A 22,111-nucleotide genomic window follows, 5' to 3' on the forward strand; every position below is an offset into this window, starting at 1 on the left:
TTCACTCAGAGTGGAGAACAGGAGGGGAGGGGCTGGGGGTCAGAGGGGTTTGCAGCAACCCATCCTGTACCCCCCCTCCATCACCACCCTTTATCCTAGCCAGATACACACAGTTGCACATATATGCACAACCATACTGTGTCTATTATTAAGCAACAAGGAGTCAATAACAGATACAAGAAAAAAGGGAGACTAGTAAGAGAAGCTATACAGCAAAACGTTGCCATCTAGTGTCAGTCAAACAGAGAAGAGAGCCATACTTGGCCATAGCTTCCTTCACATAATCGCTCTGAATACAGCTGTTTTTCCTCTTCTCTTCTTGTTCCTTTTTTTCCAGCTGTGTCACAACTCCTCCATAGTTGCTACTCAGTCTAACTCAGTTTGTTTGTGTCTCTCCCTGCGCTTTTTCACTTTGAGAGATGCCTTCCATGTGGATTGAGCGGGGGTGGAGAAAGCGACTGAAAGAAACATGGGAAATGAGCAATTTCGATTTCAAGGAAGCTACCACTTACTCTACAAGTGCTGGTCCAACCCCGTATCTTGTTTTGTTCTGTGGTCGTGGGGTCAGGACAGTGTTTTGGGGGACAGAGTGAATGTGACTGGGGCATTTGGTTTGCTCCAATGCTGTCAGCGACTGGGGCCAAGGAGAGAAACTTTGACAGCTTATTTACTACTTTAAAGAGATCTTGGCCAGCAGCCACATAAACAATAGTAGAGACCTTTCACCTGTTAAATGAGATGACTGTATGGGTTAAAGATATCTGCCTTTAACTTGTACAAAAATGTGCATATGTGTAAGTGAATCTTTCAGATGGAAAATTACACTGACACTACTATGCTAACAGTGAAATCACTGGCTTATGTGTAAACAAAACAAGCTGCTCATTTCATGACGACTAAAGGCCGGCATCGTGAGAATACCTTGTACCATCTGTGTTCCTGCTCTCCCTTCTGCTGCAAAGTTTTTGCTCATCACCTACTTTCACTACTCTCAGCCTTATGCAGACCATCTCTGACTGTATGAAGTGAGCTTTTGTCTACAGATAAAACTCTGAGCTTGAGTGGGATTTGCACAATCATACCCAACAAAAACATGAACTTACATCAACACTTAGATCCTGCCAGTGAGTCTGGATGACTGTTAATGCACATGGATATGCCATCTTTGATTCTATCAGGTTACAATGACTGGAAAACAGCAGAGACTGGCTAGACCACTCCATGACCTTAATGTGCATTTTCTTTAGCCACTCCTTTGTTCTCTTAGCAATATTGCTTTGGGTCATTGTCATGCTGGAAGACCCATCCGCAATCTCACTTCCGTGTTCTGGCTGAGAGGAAGTACTCATCCACGATTTTATGGTACATGCCCCTTCCATTGAGCCCTCAGTGCAGTGTACACTTAACAGGAAAACAACCCAAAGCATAATGTTTCCATGTCCGTGCTTGATTGTAGGGATGGTCTTCTTTGCGTCATACTCAGCATTTCTCTTTCTCCAAACACAGCAGGTCAACTTGATGCCAGACAGCTTGATTTTGGTTACATCTGACCACATTACTTTCCCCTAAGCCTTCTGTAAATAATTTAGATGTTCCCTGGCAAACTTAAGATGGGCCTGTACATGTGCCTTCTTGAGCAGGAGGACACTGTGGGTGATGCAATTCTTCAAACCATTATGACATAGTGTGCTAAGAAATGGTGTTCTTAGAGAATGTGGTCCCAACTGCCTTCAGTTCATTTAATAATTCTTTCTGTGCAGTGTTGAGCTGATCCGCCACCTTCCTGTAATCATTCTCACCCCACCAGGCATGATCAAGCGCAATTAATGGTCATTCTCACAAAGCCTCTTGCTGTTGATCTTGTAGCCAGAGGTGCCTCCAGAATTTTTTCCACAGGGGTGGCCATATTGGGGGTGGGGGCAGTGCTGGGTAGGGAGTAATGATGGGACCAACAAATGCCAGAAATTGCACATGCTGAAATAAAAAGTAAATGTTTTTATTTCAGGGGGGGGCACTCGGGGGCACTCCTGCTGACATCCTTGACAGCTCTTTGAGATCTCTCTCTCTCTCTCTCTCTCTCTCTCTCTCTCTCTCTCTCTCTATATATATATATATATATATATGTATGTGTGTGTGTGTGTGTATATGTATATATATATATCTCGTTAACGGAGATTTGCCGTGTTGTGGCGTTAACGTCATTTCAACGAGATTAACGCTGACAGCACTAGTGGGAACACAACGAATATGACTGCACATTTACTCCGACAGCATCCTAGTGCAAAGTGGAAGCAGACAAAAACAACAAGCACGCATGCTACAAACTTTACCCGAGTCATTTAGACAGCCGTTAGCCCATGATTCTCCTTATGGGACCTGATATGTTTAATATGCTGCTGAGAATATAGCCCAGAAGAAGCGTATAGTATAGCTTTTATTTTGGAAAGAGACATTTCTCTGTAATAAACTCTCTTTTCCAAAGATGAGTGATTTCTCGATCAGATAGATTTATTTTTTTATTACTTTTTTTCAGCAACATTAAATTTAAAAACTGTATTTTTGAGTTAAAAAATATATTTATAATCTTAATAAATGACAAATTAAAAAGGCATGAACATTTTTTTTGTATCGAAAAAATATCGAACCGTGACACCAAAGTATCGAACCGAACCGTGAATTTTGTGTATCGTTGCACGCCTAATATATATATATCAATTAAAAAGAAACTACCATAAAAATTCAAGACTGTTAATTTCTTTGTAAGTGAGCAAACTTCAAAATTCAGCATGGGATCAAAGAATTATTTCCTCTCCTGTATAAGAGATGCAATCAAACAACTATGAACATAAAAATTAATTAATTTTTTTTTTGTTTTGCCCAAATCTCTGTAAGCATTATACACGACTCATGTAAGTGAAATATAATAATATTTGTACTGGCATTTCTTGTTAACCTCTGCCTTTGGCATCCAGGAAGAGTGAAGCAATGCAGAGAAAAGCTAAAGAACTAAAACAGTTCTCTCAAGAATTTCAACAGCAATTTCAACATTTAGCCTCAGTTGCATTTTTTTCCAGGCTCTACTGTGCAGCCACGTAGCAGAGTACTTCCTGCTGTGTATCACTTGTAAGAAAGGTCAAGTGTTATTTCCCCGAAACCATCTGAAGATTTTGTGTGAAAACAACTAAATTTACAACCACTCAGTACAAATTGAAGAGAGAATAACATTTCCTAAAAAGCTGGCAAGATGCATCTTGTATGACAAGTAAGTGACTTAAAGAGTTATTCACCAAAACACTATAAATGTCACTATAATGTTAACTAAATACCAACTTTGAGGATTGTAATCTGACTCAGAGACAAAAAAATATGTTTGTTAATATGGTGTTGTTATTGAAAACACTCAATAAAATCTACATCTGTTTTTTTATAAATCTCAATCAATCTGCATGTTTTCATTTCCACCCCCATAATTATCCATAAATTGACATTGACACTATTACAGACAACTGTTAACACATCATTTATAGCATCTGTACCAGTAATTCTTAACAGGTACCTGTAAACTATCACTGTAATATCCAAATCATGACCAATGCTTTAGCTACAGATGACTTATTTTAAGAAACTTCACAAAGTGATTTACAATCCAGTGGAAAGATGAATAGGAGTTAGGAAGGCAAATGCAAATCAAAAAAAATGACAGCATTCATCACTAAATCACTAAACACCCCGAAACTAAATGTCTAAATAAATCTCTAAGAAACATTTTACAGAATACAATCTAGGCTGGAAAATAACAGCACAGATGAGCTATTAAAATGGTTACAGTGAATTTTCTAAATGGACAAGTGAAACGCAAAATTTCAAAGAACAAGTTTCATGTTAATGCAATGCAATTGCATTTGTCCCTAACAACCAGAAACCTCACGTTAAATTTCATCGAGTGGAAAAAGTTAGCGTTCATCCTTCAGCTTCACTGCGCTAATGTTATGCTAACGTAGCTGTTTTGCTAGCAATCACGTAGGACATCATTATATACGAGCAAGTCCAACTTCAGTAACCCTGCAAATGTCACTGCTGTTTAGTTTTCTCTCTTCATTTATGTTGGAAGTGATAGCAGAGCTGTACGTTTGTATTTTTTTCAGAAATCTCTCAGTCAGAACATGCTATATCATGTTTAGGTGAAAACTAGCAAGCTAACTTCCTGCTAACTTCCAACTCCGTTGAATTTAATAAATTCTCTTTTCATGGATGCCTGGATGTTAAACTTAATTGTTACACCTGGTAAAGCAGCAACACTGATCATTTTATTAAAGATGAAAGAATTTAGACAGTTTTTAACTCTCAGTGATGCCGCAGTGTTTGTTTGACTTTGGGACCTGAAGCAGACAGAGTTTTGGACCCATTTTACTCCGCGAGGCTCCTGACTGCGGCAGCCGTAATGCTCCGGCAATCCATCAAGCGGTGTGCTTTCATAGCTTACCAAAGTCGTACTAAAACATTTTTTGACAGATTTCTGCGCGCCGTGTACTACATAAAATCGGTTCGAGGTCAGTAAGCACAACCAGAATTCATACATAAGGCACACTGTCAATTTTTGAGAAAATTAAAGGATTTTAAGTGTGCCTTATAGTGTGTAAAATACGTTATACAGAAGAAAAGAATATATCGCGATATATATCGTTACCACACATGCTTCAAATTATACCGTGATATGGATTTTAGGCCATATCGCCCAGCCCTACCCTGAGCACATCGGCTTGAGTTAGCCTTCAACTGGGCCAAGTGGTGCATAAAAGCAGTCTGATTTTAAACACATTAGTCCCACTGAAAGCCAGTCAGGCTTAAAAGCAATCTGATTTACTGAAGATTTGTACCGCTGTTTTTGTCACCTCACCACCAGCACCCACCACCCAGTTTCACACACATAGAGCCTCTTTCCCCTCCCCCTGATTGCTCTGCCCCGTCTCTGGACCTCCCTGCTCTGGCACGGCTCCATCATGGCCTTGGTCACCTCCCTAGCTCACCCTTAAAGCCCCTCACACTTGTACACACTTTCCCACACACAATGCACATTTCACACATGCAGAAACAGCCCCCCCCCCCCAGTACTGGGGTGCCCCCTAAGCCTAAGGAAAATGGCCGTCACGGAACCCTGCAAAACGGGAGGCCTCCCCTCAACCACAAACCTAGAGTAAGGAATGAGAGAGGGGGCAAACGTATTACTGCTGCAATATTAGCTGATGTGCAGGGGGAGGAGGGGGGAGCCAAGGATGAGGGTAGTAGAACGGGGCTACCACAGTGTGAGCATCTACCCACAGAAAACTCTTCCACATGTGGAGTCAATTAGGCACAATCTTGTTTTCTACCAACTGCTGCAAAAGAAACAAGAGTTTTCTGGGCCTTTGTGTTTGAGAGTGTGTGAACGTGTGCGTACGTGTATACTTAAGAAAGTTAAGTACTATAGGAAAGGGTGAGGAGAGAGCATGTTTTTTACAAAAATCAGCCAGAGAAATTAGACAGGGTTTTGGTTTTTATATCTAGCCATTTAGCAGCAAAGAGACAGCAAATCTTCATTTCTGCATGCAGTTAAGTGTGCACGACTTGACAAACCTGCAACATGAATGTGACTAGGGAGCAAATGACACTCAAAGAAAAACATCTATTCTCTAGGGCTCATTATGCATGAATGATGCACATGTCACAGGTGTGTGTACCCAAGTGTGCGCAGTGTTCTGCATCCTCCTACCTACAATGGTGGTGCATGTCTGGTGAGACAGAAGCGTCACTACTAACTGTGCTGGGAATTCCTGCCACACACAAAATCACAAGCCTCTGCCTTAGTGTTAGACAAGAGGAAGTCTCCCCTTTAAAAGATTCATGGCTGCTTCAATTATGTATCCTCTTTTTCATCCTCTTTTGTCATGTTTAGACAGTTTTCATTATTCATCCATTTCAAGATTGATGGCACCCGGTCGGGTGGGCGGTGCAGTATATACAAGTGTCTACCCCAGTGTTGATTTACCTGGGCAAGATCAAAACAGCAATCACAAAACAAAAATTGCACAAAACTTGCTTTTCATACAGATCAAAGGGCCATTAATAAGGTGACTTTAGTGATGTTTTATTTTGCAAGTGGTGGGTGAGGGATGTACAAATACTAACAGACTTTAAGCTTTAGTGAAATGATCAAGAATACTCACGTAAAGGTCTGGAGGCAACAGCTTTCTAAGTGAACATGACTGCTCCATCCAACCATATCTCAATATTTGTTGTAAAAAGTCTCATATGAAACCAAAGAGACTGTCTTGCGCTTAACTTTTACCCCAACCCATTTTTCAAGAAGGCTGCCCGAGCGTGTGAGCCGTACGGGTGGGAGCTGTAGCTGATGTAGCTGTTCAAGGATGTTTGTGATAATACCGTAAATTTAATCTGCGATAACAACTTGCAATCCATCCTTTTGGAATGAGCTACCATCATTGATAACATGACAAAGCACAAATCAAAAGCAAGCACAAAAGTAGCATAGATTGTTTTTTTTTCATTGGACATTGCAAATAAACGTATAACATGATGGCTTAACATTTTAGTCTAACAATAACTAAAGTAACTTCATCTTGTAGCTCTTCAAGAGGCTGCACAACATTGTCACATAATAAAATGGAAATTAAAAATTATTTCCTAACTAAAATGTTGCCACTTGGGTCAAGCTTTTTGCCCAGCTGCTTAAATCCCTCCTCGTCCACCTGATGCACCAACTGCATCAGTAATTTTCATCCACCGTCTGCTCTTCCTGTCATATGGAGCACAATCAGCGAGTGTTCCCCTGATGCTCGGTTGACTCATTTGTTTACTTCACCAGCTGCTAGTATCTCCCCCTCACATGCCATCATAGCTTCATCTACTCAATGGTGTGCTTCTGCCTCAAAAATTATTATAAGTTTGTTATTTCTACAGTTTTCTTGCATATTTTGCAAAGCCCCTTGCTTTGATAGAGGCTTGACCTCTTGCGGCCAAATGGCTTCCATACTCCTGAAGTATCTCTCCCTTCAGGTAGTAAAATTTTCTTCAAAAAAAATGACATGCTGCTCTCGCTCTCAGACATATCTGGCCTTGCTCTGTTTTGCGCGCTCTTCACGTGAATACATGGTGTAGCTTTATAATTTAAATTACACTTATTTCAATCACGTAAACATTTATTCCAGGATTACCATGTACAGTAGGATATGGCAAAGCCCTGGTGAGGTGCACAGGAAAAAGATTCAATTTATAGATATGAGATAATATGATGCGCGTGGTTTATTCTCAAGAACAAAGGAAGAATGTCAGGTAAAGAAACTGTACTTCTCAAGCATGTGTATAAGGAAGAGTGAATTAAGGATGTAGCCTTCAAAGCCAACTGCAGGGCAATGCAACATATCCATCTCAACCAACCCCAGTTCTTCCCTTAAAAAAAGCCCACAAGAAAAAAAGATTAAAGTTCAATGCCCCCAAAATGCCCCCACAGTAAGAAACACACACACACACGAGCGCACACACACGCACACACACACACACACACACACAGCTGGCCGTCCAAGAAAAAAAAAGAGAGCGTTATTGTGGTGAGGTCTCTGCCTTGCACTGTGTACTGGGTAGGAGTCTGTGAGCTATAGCTACACTACACACTAACCAGAAGAGATAGGAGTAGAAGGATAAGTGTGTGTGTTTATGTTTTCTCACCAGCTGAACGTAGGCTACTTTATAATCTGGTTGCTTAACCTTCTGGTTTAGATGATTTCTTTTCTTGTTGGACCCTGAAAAAGAGAAAGAGCAGCAGGTATTACTTTTGAAGGTAAACTAGAAAGAGAACAGAGGGACAAAGTGATGATATTTATGAATATAGTGAGAGCATGACTAAGCAAAAATAACAGTATAATGTTAAAAGAAATGAATATCATTATGGCTTATCAGTTACAGACTTATAGTCTCTAGTATGGTACCAGTATTATTCTCTGTGGGCAGTGTTGCAACATTTTTAGCTGTACTACGAGTCAGTCAACAAAACGTGTAAAGCACTAATTATCTGCCCAGAAATTACAACAGTGTGCTCCATTCCTTTCAGAACAACACTAGGGAGTCTAGTGAGTGTTTTTCTTTTTTTTTTTTTTTAAGCAAGAAGCCCTAGCTACATCAAACAACAAGGGACGAGCACAGGGTGACAAAAGCCCAGGAAGCAGTGGACTTGAGCTTAATTTGTGCTACCACAAATATGTCCATTTGCGTATGCACTTCCCTACGGAGTGGTATGGAGAGGGGTTTTAAACAAAGCAAACGTACTCCCCATGCAGTCCTCAAAAATCCCAACTGCATGTTGCTGGACGAGGATGACAACATGTGTCAGCTGAACACTAATTGGTTGACAAGTGAGCCAGAACGGGGAAAGCAGTGACAGTGAAGTTCACCACAAAAAGGAGATGGGGGGAAAAAAAATAAGCTTTTTGTATATTTTCAGCAGCTGGCTGACTGACCAACAACAGTACAAGCAAGAGTTTCCCACAGACTAGTTTTACCACATACTTTGTACGCTGTCCCTATCGACAACAGACACTCTCTACAGGTAGATGAGCTGTCCATGGACTGCCAGGAGACTTCCAGTGCATTACCACTGCTGATCCTTAACTTCAGCATTACACAATTTCAAGTCATTGAAAGAAAAAAAGAATTTTATGTGTTCTTTCAATTTCTCTGGATGGATCTTTGCTATATAATTATTTAAATTATTTAAATTAATTAAATAATTTCCCCCAGGGATCAATAAAGTATTCTGATTCTGATTCTATCCAAAGGTTCCCTTTCTGGAATCTTGGCTTCAGATAAACTAAAGTGGTTGGTCTGAACTTTGAAAACGAGGTGAAAGTGAACTATTGCAAAAAACGAACAAAGGGTTATCTTCTCTTCATAGTGGCTAAAAGCCCAAGTTATAATTGAAAATGTGTGGAAAAGGACAAACCAATCTTGTTTACCATGTAGTGCTGGTTAACCTCTTTCACAACTGCAGGTGATGATGACATCATCCTCATTCCTTTCAGACCTCTCTGGGTTTGAAAGTCAGGGAACCGGGTAACTGCTGAGTGCGTGCATGTGTAGGGATACCACATGTGTGTGGAGGCAGGCTAGGGACTTAACTTCAAATAAATCAAAGAGATTTTTTGAGGCCCTAGATACAGGTATACACATCTTTACATTACAACAAAAACTACAATGATGACGGATACTAACCAGAGCATAAAACGGTCCATCTCTCCTATAGAACTCTAATCTCAATAAGACCCCAGTGGTCAAGTCAACAGGCCCTCTGAGTAACTGCCATTTCCATGGGAACAGTTTATGACATTCAAAAACAAGGGAAACATTCCCCTGTAGTGAGTCATTCGTGAGTGTGTGTCCATGCCTATGTGTGTGTGGTACGTGTAGCTAGTAATCACTAGCCGGGCAGCCCACTGCTCAGGGCTTTCCCTGAGCAGGGTTGTAAAACACACCCCACCACCACCTCCACCACGCTGGCTAAGTGGAGGCCCCTAAGTGGGTGGGAGATGAAGGTAAAAATAGTGTGTGTGTGTATGTTTGCCATTAGGTTGCTGAGGAAATCCACAGGGAAATGCTACAACCTTTGAAATAGCAAGGTACGACCCTGACCAGTTCTGTCATAAAACATCGAAAGGTCTTTGAAAACCCACAAACAAGTGCATAATACCTCGAAAAGATATAAAAGAAAGTATATTTCCCTTGGTTTCCTTTCCCAACGTATACAGACACACAGACAGACCTTTCATACAACACTCGCAAACGCAAGCACAATTCCTCCCTCTTTGAGATTGCGGTTTGGCAGCCAGCTATCACGTTACAAATCCCAGACCAGAGGAGTAACCATGGCAACTCCTTCCAAAATACCCCTGCCGCATATGGAGGGAAGAAAGGGTTGTTTTGCGCCCCTTACTCTCTTCAGCTTGCTCCCGTCTTTACACTGCAAATGGAGTGGAACCCCTGACGCAGACAGTGATACCTTCTCTGACGTACCTAAGGATAACCGGGGCCCTCAGCTAGTCTTACTTCTCTGACCGACTCTATCCCCCAAAATCTCCCTTCTTTCCTTCTTCTCAACCAAGGAGCTTTTCTCTTAGCTTCTAATGACACAACTCAAATAAACAGTTCTAATTGGTTCCTCAGACTGCAGGCTAGGCTAAGCTTGGCACCTCTCTCTGCCAGAAGTGGAGGGGTGTTCTCCTCTTGGACCTTCAGAGCTAGCAAAGAAGGGTCTTAGCATCTCTCCATCTTCAAGCAATTCAATTCTCCTTTTCCTCTGTTCTATCATGAACTTGCAGATTCCTAGAATTATACTGAGCCCCTAAAAACTTAAGCCATTAACTCACCCATAAAAAGCCAATAGGATTACTAAATCAATGATAAAACTGGTTTTGGCTCTGAAATTATCCCTGACAGGGGCGCAGGACTCAGGGATTCGAGGTTGGGATGAGGAGGGGACGAAGCAGCAAGTTTATAAGTGAATAGCATGTGTTTATGTGGAGGGAGCATGGGGTGTCCTGGGACAGCTGGAGTGCTGCAGCAGCAGATCGTCAGATAAGCAGCTGTGTGTGTTAAGGAGAAAGGAGAGCCAGGCACGCTAACCACCACCGCAACTAGCCGCTGGAAAACACTCCCGCTGCTGCATGTCAGTGGAAGGCCGTCTACAATGTAAGCTTAAATTGCTAATCACCGCTAACCACTGCTGACAGTCTCCAAAAATGAACCAATTAGACTTTATGTTTCCTAAAACCCTGCTTCTGTGAACCTCAGTGCTATATAAAAAACAATTAAAACAATTCTCACAATAGAGAATTAGAATTATCATGGGGGAAAAGAACAGTAACAATATAACCTCATGTTTACAAATAATTTCCAGTAAAACCAGCACAAGTCAGAAACTGTTTTAAAAGATTTATATTATGGTTTTTAGCTCCTTTGAAAAGTTTTGCAAACTCTTCAGGCTTTTATTCTGAATTAAATGAAAAAAATAAATTAAACAAAAATGAATCGCTGCCAAGTTAAATTTTTAGACGTTTGATAAATTATTTAAAGAAATGTAGAAGTGTTTAAATACTTTATAGAAATATTTTTTGCCTACCCTGTAGGACGTAATGAGCTAGTAACATCATGTCACAAGTACCAGCATGTCACAAGTCTGCTATGAATATGCTCAGTTATTTGAGCAATTTGGGTGGGGGGTAATCTCTGAAGAATAACTTCCAGTGAACATCAAAGTACCGTATTTCCCAGACTACAAAGCGCACCTGAATATTAGCCGCACAAGCTAAAATCAGGGGAAAATCCTGTTTTGTACATACATTAGCCGCACCTGACTAAAAGCCGCAGGTGTTTCAATATTGACTTATCATATGTAAGAGAATATGCACAAAGGGAATTGTCAGGAAAGAGATGGCTGTTTGGAGACACGCCCCTTTTATTAATATTTTGAAAAACAAGTTATGGGTACACATTTGCATAACTTTTTAGGTATATGTACAAGTAGCGGTAATTACAAGTACGAAACATGTACTGTGCTTCATGAATGAGTAACAAATGTAATACATAACAATAACCTACAGCACACCAGAAAAATAGATTCGGACTACCTTTTAGGCTCAGGTGCAGTGACACGGCTTTAACAAGAAGAAAAGTCAGTCATTCACCACCATCTTCCTGCACACTAAAACCACCAAAGTCCTCTTCTCCAGTGTCGGATACGAACAGGCTCAAGATGGCTTCGTCATCCACTCTCAGCTTCTTTCCTTCGTTGTCACTTTCAAAACCAAACAAATCCTCGTTGTCAGTGTCAGAGTCGAACACCCTCAGAAGGGCCGTGGCGGAGTCCTCCTCTCCATCATGCAGCAGTCCAGCCCTTCGAAATCCGTTGGTGATCGTGGATGTTTTCACACTTTTCCATGCTGTCAGATTCCACCGGTGGAGTTGAGCATAACTTGCTTTTCGCAAGTTTATCGCCGCTGGTCATCCACGACTCCCGCTGAACGCATAGCGCTACTTTGAAGTTTGTTTTTCGCGCTACTTGTACGGCACTATGTTGTCTGGCGGATGGACATGTGACCAACATACCACTCTTGAACCCCGATAACTGGTGTGTCTGATCACATGCCCTTCTGCCAGGCAACGGAGTGGCCGTACAAAAGCGGAACAAACAAAACAAATCGTCTTACGATGACAAAATCATGGACAATCCATAGAAAAGTCGCACTTGACTAAAAGCCGCAGGGTTCAAAGCTTGTGCAAAAAGTAGCGGCTTATAGCCCGACAATTACGGTATGTTTTTGAAATGCTTGTCCCTATTAAAAATTATGTAATTACATTTACATAATTTAATTAAGTAAATGCATTACATTTTTAATATGGCAGTAATTTGGTATAACATTAAGCACTACACCAGATAACCAAATATGGGGCCGTACAGATAGATAGCACCAGGCAGAAAGTACACAGAAGTAGTTTTGCAAGTTTCAATCAATGCTTTGATCAAACATCCTGCTAGTTACAGACAAGACTTGTTTATACATTGCAAGCAACACTGAAAACATAAGAACTCAATGGGAAAAATCATGTTGATATCTACACTGATATGGACTGGGTAATGTGTTAGGAACAAAAGACAAGTGAATAGTTTAATGAAAATCATCAACCTAGAGAGGGTTGAATTCAAAGACACCACAAAAATCCAAATAAATAAAATGCCGTGGGCGTCTCCATTTTGCCGAAATTTCAGTGCAACAAGTCAAAATGCTTCACGGGAGTTTGTGTGGCCCCAAGTGCTTTTATGCATGCCTGACAACATCGGAGCATGCTGCTAATGAGACGACGGGTGCTGTCCTGGGATCTGGCCCAGGGCATCACTGAGCAGTTACACAGTCTAAAGTGCAACATGGTAGCGTCAGTGCCTGTCTACTTTCCCTATATGGGACCGGGCATTGTCGTGCACCAAGAGGAACCCAAGACCCACTGCACCAGTGTAGAGTCTGACAATAGTTCCAAGGATTTCATCCTGATACCTACTGGCAGTCTGGGTGCTGTTGGCTACCCTGTAGGGTTCTGTGCATGCCTCCATGGATATGCCTCTCCACCACCAAATCGGTCACGGTGAACAACATTAGTGGCAGGCATTCTCCATAGCTTCTGCAGACCCTTTCACATCTGTCACATGTGCTCAGGGTGAATCTTCTCTGTGAAAAGAACAGGGCGCCAGTGGTAGACCTATCAGTTCTGGTATTGTATGTTCAATGCCAATCGAGCTCTACAGTGCTGGACAGTGAGCACACGGCACACTAGAGGTCAGACACATTCACAACAGTGGCCTGCTGAAGGTCATTTTGTAGGGCTTTAACACTGTTCACTCTGTCCCCCTTGCACAAAAGGACCAAATGCCAGTCCTGCTGACAGGTTAAGGACCTACGGTTATGTCCAACTGTCAGAAAAGACCAAGAGGTAAAAAAATGTCAGTGACCTCCACCTGTAAAACCATTCCTTGTTTTGGGGGTTGATTACCAACTCCCTGTGGTACTTAACTGATCAGATCAATTTCCCAGACGTTTAACTGACTTGATGCTATACTCTGATTAAAAATTGTTACTTTAATTTTTTTGAACAGTCCATTTCGGTATATCTTCACTGTAAGGGTGAACTGTGTTTAGTGTGTAACAAGATTTGTGTACAGAGTTACACATCACAAAAAAAAAGTTTCATATTTAGTTTGCACATAGTCCATTACTTATATGCAAATCTTTTATGTTGTACTTAAGTCATGCATTCGGTTTGAAATCAAAATATTTATACCACGTATGCATGTGTGCGTGTGTGTGTGCGAGCGCATCTACCCCACTGACTCAGAACAGCTGCATTACAACTTTAGGATTTTAATTTGGATGAAATATTTGTGGCTTGGTATTGCATACCAGGAATCAAGTGTTTTCACCACCCTCTCCCAATGTTTTGGACTGACTAAGCCTTTAGACGCATGCAAAGTCATGATGTTTGTATGTTTTTCCACCACTGGCATCAACTGTGTTGGTGTTGCCCGTACAACATCATATTTATGATGCACTAGTGTCATTATAGAAACTGATTAAAATGTGATGAGGGAAAAGAAAGCCAATTATAAACTCAAAATAAATACTTTATTCATCCAAAAAGACTGGGAAATGACTGAGTTACAGCACCAAGCACTTGAAAAACAACTTAGCTCAATAAAAAAATACAATAACACTGAAGAAAATAGCTCATAAAAGGTAAATAATTACATTAAATGATGAGCGTAATTAAATGGTTTAATAAATAAAGCGAATAAATATAACATGAATATAAAAAAGAAAATAAAAAAATCAGTATATATATATATATATGTTTATCAGAAGAAAAGCAGAAGATTACAATGAAGATGAAAATAAGAAAGAGTAGAAACACCCAAAAAAACGATGGTGCTTGTATCCCATTTAGAGCTGAGCGAACACACTTTCATCCCAAACAACAAAAACAAAGAGATAAGGCCAACCCTGGCAATAACATGATGATACTTTGCGAAACAGTACAATCACTCCAAATTCTGAAAAAGTTACAGGCCCTCTGTGCTTGAGTGCAAAGAAATGAGAAGACTCACCAAACTGTATCCTGGTCCGGACAACTCCCACAGGGAGATTATAGATCTTCTCCAAGTAGTTCTTTACATCGTACTTGGTCATTCTGTCCAGATATACCCAGAAAAACAGAAAACAGAACAGAGGTTATGGAGGCTTCCAAGAATAAGGCGTTGCATATGATAAGGATTAATCTGGACGTGTGTTTGGAGACACAACAGGCCGAGAAAAAATCTTTGCGGTTAAAGTCCAGCCCTTGCAGGCTTACATACTGGATCACTGTTGATCATATAATGCCACATTCACTTAACTGACACCTACATAGAAATGATGCAGCTCATTTCCACATTGCATTCCCATAAACTTTGTTGTTATATTATCAAATGTAACGGACAGGACACTCTCGTACAAACCCATATTCAGCTTTTATTCTATGGACCGTAAAGTGGAGAGGAGAAATGTGAGTGTCAGTGTTCATCCAATTAGCTGTCTGCAAGTATTGATCGCGTCCTGTGAAACCCTACACAGGAAGTGGGCCTGGCACCAACTGATCCGGCAGGCCAGCCTAGCTAAAGCTAGCCTGCTGGGCAGCATTTGAAGCAGATTCCTCTGACTAGGGAAAGAAAGGCTTTTAACTGCTAATCAATCAAGCCAATTGGATTAGCCTGGTAGAAAGCACTTCCCAAATGCGTCTGACAAAGTGCTTAATAGCGACGTTGTGGTCTGACATGAGTGCCTCGGATATGGCATCTTCTATCACCTCATACGTTTCTTTAATAGAACAGGATAATGTAATATTCACCGTTTTTCCAAGGTGACGGCCCGATACCTTGAGTTGTTGTAACAATATTAGCTGAGGCAAACATTTGCATGAGAAAACCCCATCTGTGAATACAAAGACTCTTTGTACTTAAGAGTGATGTAATATATGTTCCCATGCTATACAAACAATTGCCTTTTCCCCCTATAATAGACTAAAGTTTGGCAAACCTGACATTGGTGCAGAACTAAAACCTTCTCTTTGACCCTCTAAGATTTGTGCATTGAGGCCTTGCTCTTTTTGATACTTGAATAAGAATTTCCACATTCAAATCCACCATTTAATCAAAATATATGGCTTGATATAGTGATTTGACCATCACAGGGTTTCTACTAAACATCAACTTCAGAGAGTTGCCCAGCTATGAAAAGTGAGAACCAACTTGGCAGTGAGTTTCATCCTCTCAACATTCAATCGTGGTCCTGGTCCACTAGGGGCATTAGTGTGAAGAGGCTTCTGCTTTACTGTGACAAAAAAGGATCTTGTTGAGAGCACTTCTAGATGCATTTGTCTCTACTGTCAAGAGGAAAAAGATGTGGCATGCAAATCCGTCTTCTGCTCCATTTACGCTCCCCCCCCCCTCCACCATAACTACTGTCTCACAGTGTGTGTGCCAGAGGGCAGTGAAGCACAGCAAAGTGACCAGGGGTACGTCAGATCAGGAGGGGAAGAAAGACTGATTACACAGTCGGGTTTTCCTAGAAAGCAGTTGCGCGGAACTGGAAGAGAAGAAAGTGGCTTAGAGGCCACTGAGGTCTCTTCTGGATCATTAGCACAGTGAACTGATCCTGATTAATGAGGAGACTATTTCTAAATCCCAACTGCTTTTACAACTCAAATTATCCCGCCACCACAAACACAGCAATGGCATCCATCATAGAAAAAAAAGAGTTCTATTACCAGGTTATATAAATTTCTGTTTTTGGGGGGGTAGAGCTAAAGTTTCTGCTGCTGGATACAAGAGCTTCTAGTGTATATTTACAAACCGCGATTCATGTTTGTATTATGTTATGTACTTGGCAACAACTGTCTTCCAAACTATAACTCTTTGCAAAAAAGTTGTGATACATGATTCCAAAAATGGAAATATTAAAAATAAAAAAAAATTGCAATGACTCGAAAATCATTCAAATTGAATATTTAATTAAAACTAGTGCAAAGACAACATGTAAAATCGTGAAACGGTGGATATTTTTCCGTTTACTTTTTATACACTACCATTTCTTTTCTTTTTTAATAATCACATCTTTAATTTGACCCTTGTTGCTTTGTGTGTTGTATCACCTTTCGCTAACTGTAACCATTCATACACAAATTGCTGTGATTAGTGTAAACAAATGGTTGTCCCACCATGTGTTTGGGCCATCTCTTATTATTTTTTTTCTGTGTTTGCTTCTTAAAGCCCAAAATGCTTTAACTGGCCATTGTGGAAAAGAGCAAATGAACAGAACTGAAATTGAAACCGAAGCTCGCTGTGAAACAGCCATACTGAAGTAATGAGGGTACCTGTTTATGCGGACTGATCGGCAGAAATGTGACATATCAAGCTCCAACATGAGTTCGTTTATTTGACATTAGTCACTTCATGTACCAAAACAAACAAACAAACAAACAAAAAAACTGTTATCCAGGTTTTTGGCACTCATTTGTAACCACAAGCGGACAAAAACTGATGAGGTTGTGTTTTTTCTGTTCATTGTGTATTGTGTGGAGTTAACTGATAAATAAAATCACTTTATGGCATTAGCTGTATATCTAACTGCTTTGCATTTTTATACAGTACTCTAAATTCATACACACACTTGACAGGGGTTGCATGAGATAGCTGTTTTTCCTGTGACCTGAGTCAAAACATAACTCCCATCTCAGCTACAAACCAGGACCCAATCTGAAAGAAAGCCTTGGGCTGAAAGCTGAGGAGAAAATGTCAAGTTAAGTGTGCACATAAACAAGGCTAAACTTAGACAAAGGGCGTGGCGTCTCCAGCAGCGATGCAGGCAGCATCTGATCATCATCCCAGTATAAACACCCATCTGACTCCACAAGCTAACCTTTCGCACTTCTGCCTCTCAGGAAGAATGAAAACCTGTCTCCAGCAACTGCTAAGGCTAACGGCATCGTTCCTCAGCAACTGGTATATATTTATACGCAAACACTCATGCTACAAAGATTCCTCAGCCAAGACGATGAAAGAACTCCAAACACAAAACCTAGAAGGGCATCAGATGACGCAGACGATGGATTAGGTTCAATTATGGTCCGTTGTTGCCAAGCAGGTTTAATTCAGGAACACTAGCTTCATTGTCAGAAAACAGTTTAAAAAAGTTATATTGTTCTGCATTGTTAAAGGGGGAGTGTAAAGGGAGACAAGGGACCTTGATCTAATATCATGCAGTGTTAAAGAAAGAAGGGCTGGAAGCAGGATGACATAAACGAGGTAAAGCTTTTGAAGCTTTTGCTCTGTCTGGCTGTGACACGATTGTTTATGTGCGACAATAAAGCAGATTCATCAATCTGCAGATTAACCTACTTGCAGTTGCTTTCAGATGTAATCTCTCACTTGCAAAGAATCTACAAGCTTCTGGATCGTTCCTATTCTGAAATGTGGGCTAACTCGCATGGAGCCAAAAAGATTATCAGTATCACATCCACTGGTTTTAGGTAGTCAATTTACACCTGTGCTCTGAAAGCATGAAAGAAGTAGGTGAAAGGACACATTTGAAAAAGAGCAAGAGGTGGCTTTGACAGTGTATGACAATACTGAAAAACTCCCATTAGAACTGTTATCCTTAATGTGTCAACAAAATCTCAATTTTCTGTAATAAGCTATGACAACCTGGTACCCAAGTTGAATTCAATTCAGTTCTACTTATATAGCATCAATTCACAACAAGAGTCCCTTCAATTTGCCTTTATATTGAAGGGTCATGGTTAGGGATGGGTATCGTTTAGGTTTTATCCGGTACCGGTGCCAAACCGGTACTTTTGAAACGGTGCCGGTGCTTAAACGGTGCTCAAACCGGTGCTCAAACCGGTGCTTAAAGAATGGAGAACACAAAATTGGTCCAAAAACCTCTCATGTTCAGCTGTTTTTTTTTGTAAAAAGATAACAATGTTAGCCTTTTCTGCAGCTATAGGGCATATATGGTATCACTCTTGGCTGGAAGCAGTGCTTAAACAATGGAAAAAACACAAACTTTGTCCAAAAACCTCTCATGTTTAACTGTTTTCCACTTTTTCTTTGGTCATTTTAGCCTTTTTGGCCAGGGTGAAGGGAGTATCTGCCATCAAACAAGAAGACAGCTGCATGTAACTACAACGGTGTTTGCTAGCTCACCTTACATGCATTAATTTAATAACGTGGTAAGCCTACTCAACGTAAATTATACACGAACAACATTAAGCTACTCATGCAGAAAAAAAACGGCTGTTGCTGCCATCATCATCCTTCATCATTTCTGCTACACTGGCAGGGCTAGGGGCCAGGACGCTCCTCTTTGGGTTTTTGGGGGATGTTGCTAACTGCGGGTCCGATAACAGGCACCACACCTGCAGTAGATGTGCACGGTGTGAGGTCTCGCAGCAAGCTATCAAATACGGCGCATTTTTCGGCTTTAAAAAAAACGCTATGCGTCGCCAGGTGTTTCATCGGATTTGAGGTGTTACTTCCTTTGACAGTATCACAGTATCACCTTAAAGCACTTGTTGCAGGCTGCTGAGTTTGCATATTTTGCTGTGAAGTACAGCCAGACTTTTGACCACTTCGCCTGTGTGTATCACATCTCAGGGGAAAAAAGCACTGAAATAAAGCACCGAAATGTGCGCTGTTTTTTGGTCTGGTTACTACCGTTTATGTCAGAATCGGTGCCATACCGGTACCCATCCCTAGTCATGGTGATTCATATGTCAAGTATTAAGTTCCACTATAGTACCGTGCAAAAGTCTTAAACCAGCCCCATTTCTTTATATTTTGTTTCTGAGCATCTTGCAGTTTTTTAAAACAGTCTTGAGCAATAGTTTTCCAGGCTTTCCCGAAGTCTTTCAAAGTGTTTTTCTGGACATTGGCTGCTTTTTCATTCCAGTACTTTATTTTTTTCAGAGGAATATTCGTTGTTTGTTAAGCTACTTAATACTTACATATGAATCACTCAATCGCAAAAGAGGCACCTTAGTCAGGGATGGGCCAGTGTTGGGTCTACACAGACAACTTAGCAAACTTAGCAACTTATACTCTGTCTACAGCAGATGAACGGCCTTTCCATTGATCCGCAACCTGTTAATTTAAGTAATAATAGATGCATTATCATCATAGTCTAAATGGAAGGGTGACTGTCAAGAAGCCATTCTAAAGGATATCAAAACAGGTCGAAAAGTCTGAAGCATGCCAAATTATCTTTAAAAAAAACAAATCAATGTCTGAAAGTCTTACAGAACGATGAATCCAAAATAAAAATTTGTGGCTCAAATGATCGTCATCTGTAAGACAAAGTGTAGTTGGGGATCTTGTCAAAATTGATGGAATTATGAACACAAAAATGTACCAACTGATTTTGATTCCACTCTAAAAACATTACATTCTAAGAATATGGCATTGCTCTTGGCTCAAGAGGAAGAGTAGGTCATCTGCTAATCTGGAGGTCTGTGATTGAGACCAAACCCAAATGTCTAGGAGCAAAGCGCTGTGTGAAGGGTTGAATTAGGCTTGTGGCCTACAAAGGTTAGAGTAGGAAAGTATATTATAGTGCTTTATTTCCTTTTTTTCTTTTTCTTTTTTAAGATAAACATCACTTTGTATAAGCTTGATTTTGCTGTCACAACCATAGAAAGATTACTTTGTTCAGAAACTACTAAAAGACATTTAATTGGCCCCTTGTTTGACGAAGAAAAAAGAAAAAAAGAGCTGCATTAAATATTTGGCTGCTCATAGTCTTTTTGGTTTACAGCTTACAAGTAACAGACACACATGACAGTTTAAAAATTGCCCTTCCTTTATGATCTCATCAGGAGCCATTAGGCTTTTTATGATCACATATAACCCTCTCGACCCCGATGTGGCCCCCAGTGTAGAACCAGTTCATGTATTTCATCATTATTTTTATTCACCAAGAACAAAACAAAACAAACAAAAAAGAAAAGACTGGTGGTAGTAAAAACAAAGCTACCACAGAGACATTATTCGAACCACTGACGTTAATGGTTCTGGGAGGGGTTACACCAAGAAAGTCACTAATGACCAGCCGATACAGCCCACAGACTCCATCCACCATGACTTGATAATATCCGAGCTTTACATAGGAAAACTATTAAATGTTCAGTCCAGAGGATCAGAATCAAGGAGAACTGGTTCTGCACCAGAACCCGATGGAAAGAATTATTGACGAGTTAGGGAAAGAAATCTCAGGCACTGGTTGTTTGCTGTTTGAATTGCTCTTGCATCAACTGTGAATCTAACAGGTTTTTTTGGGGGGGGTTTTTTTTGTTTTGTTTTGTTTTTTTTTTTGGGGGGGGGGGGGGGGGGTCTTACAAGAAATAATACATGGATTATACACTGAAGAAAAATGCCTTAACAAAGACAAACAGCACACTTTTATGGTAAATGTCAGGGAAACATTAAACTAGCTTAAATTAATAAGGCCTTTATATACACACACAATAGTTTAAACATCGAAGGTACACTACACAGCCCATACATACTCATACATGCACACATGAACATCAAAGTGCACTGCGTCAAAGTGGTTTAGCGGTGAGAATGAAACAGGAGAGTATCTTCTGCACAGATGAAAGGCAAATGAAAGCCGCTCCACATTGTTGACCTGCCCATTGTCAATTTTAGGTTGAGATACGTACAGTCTCTACTTTAACCCTCCCATCTTCAGAGACAATACACACACACATAAAGTGCTAAACACTAAGTATCGAGATCATAGTAGCCGACTTTGTTTAGAGGGAAAGCTGCCAAGGAACCCGAGACTTGAGGAGAAAAGAGACAGTTGAGAAGTTGAGAGCATAAAAGCAGCGTGTGAAGGATTAGAGTTTTTTTATTTGCCCTGCAGCCTGACAATAGAACAAAAATAGATCAAAGAGCCGGTCATTGAAAGTCACAAAAGTTCTTACCGAGAAACAGGTCAATAGAGTTTACATCACAAATCTACAGGCTAAATGACTTAATATGACATTAACTTGGGTTTACAAGCATGAAAAAAAAAAATGGCACAGTTTCAAACGTGTGCTTATTACGTTGAAGAGGTGACCAGATATATTGGTGACTCCAACACTGTTAGGTCCAGGAACTGAACCATTGGCAAAAGAAATCGTGAGGTGCAGTACTACAGGGTCAGTTCGCTCAAGTCTGATTAGAGTGAGAAACCACAGCATGGTCTGGTTTCATAGTTATTAGTCTGCATAGCATGAAATGTGACTGAGTAGCAGACTCAACTGAAAGTTCAATGGCATGCTCTTTTCTTTGTGTGCATGTGTGCGTGTGTGTGTGAGAGAGAGTGTACTGGCCTCTCGCCATGCCAGGTGAGGTACAAGAAGGTGTGCGTGGGTGTGAGCCTAGAAATTTGATGATGTTATAGAACAGAGGGGAAATACTTACATAGCACAAAAGGTTTGA

The 22,111-nt window shown here is 40.6% G+C and overlaps 1 protein-coding gene across 1 annotated transcript in view; it reads right to left on the bottom strand.

Annotated features, from left to right (window-relative positions):
• The window catches only part of mrpl23 (mitochondrial ribosomal protein L23), a 48,534-nt gene that overhangs the window by 21,692 nt on the left and 4,731 nt on the right, over positions 1-22,111 (bottom strand). The window contains 2 exon segments of the mRNA XM_040026872.1: positions 7,723-7,796; positions 14,696-14,778. Coding sequence (XP_039882806.1) covers positions 7,723-7,796; positions 14,696-14,778 — 157 coding nt within the window.

This window comes from Simochromis diagramma, unplaced genomic scaffold, assembly GCF_900408965.1.
Source record: "Simochromis diagramma unplaced genomic scaffold, fSimDia1.1 OVJJ01000293.1, whole genome shotgun sequence".
NCBI classification, from domain to species: domain Eukaryota; kingdom Metazoa; phylum Chordata; class Actinopteri; order Cichliformes; family Cichlidae; genus Simochromis; species Simochromis diagramma.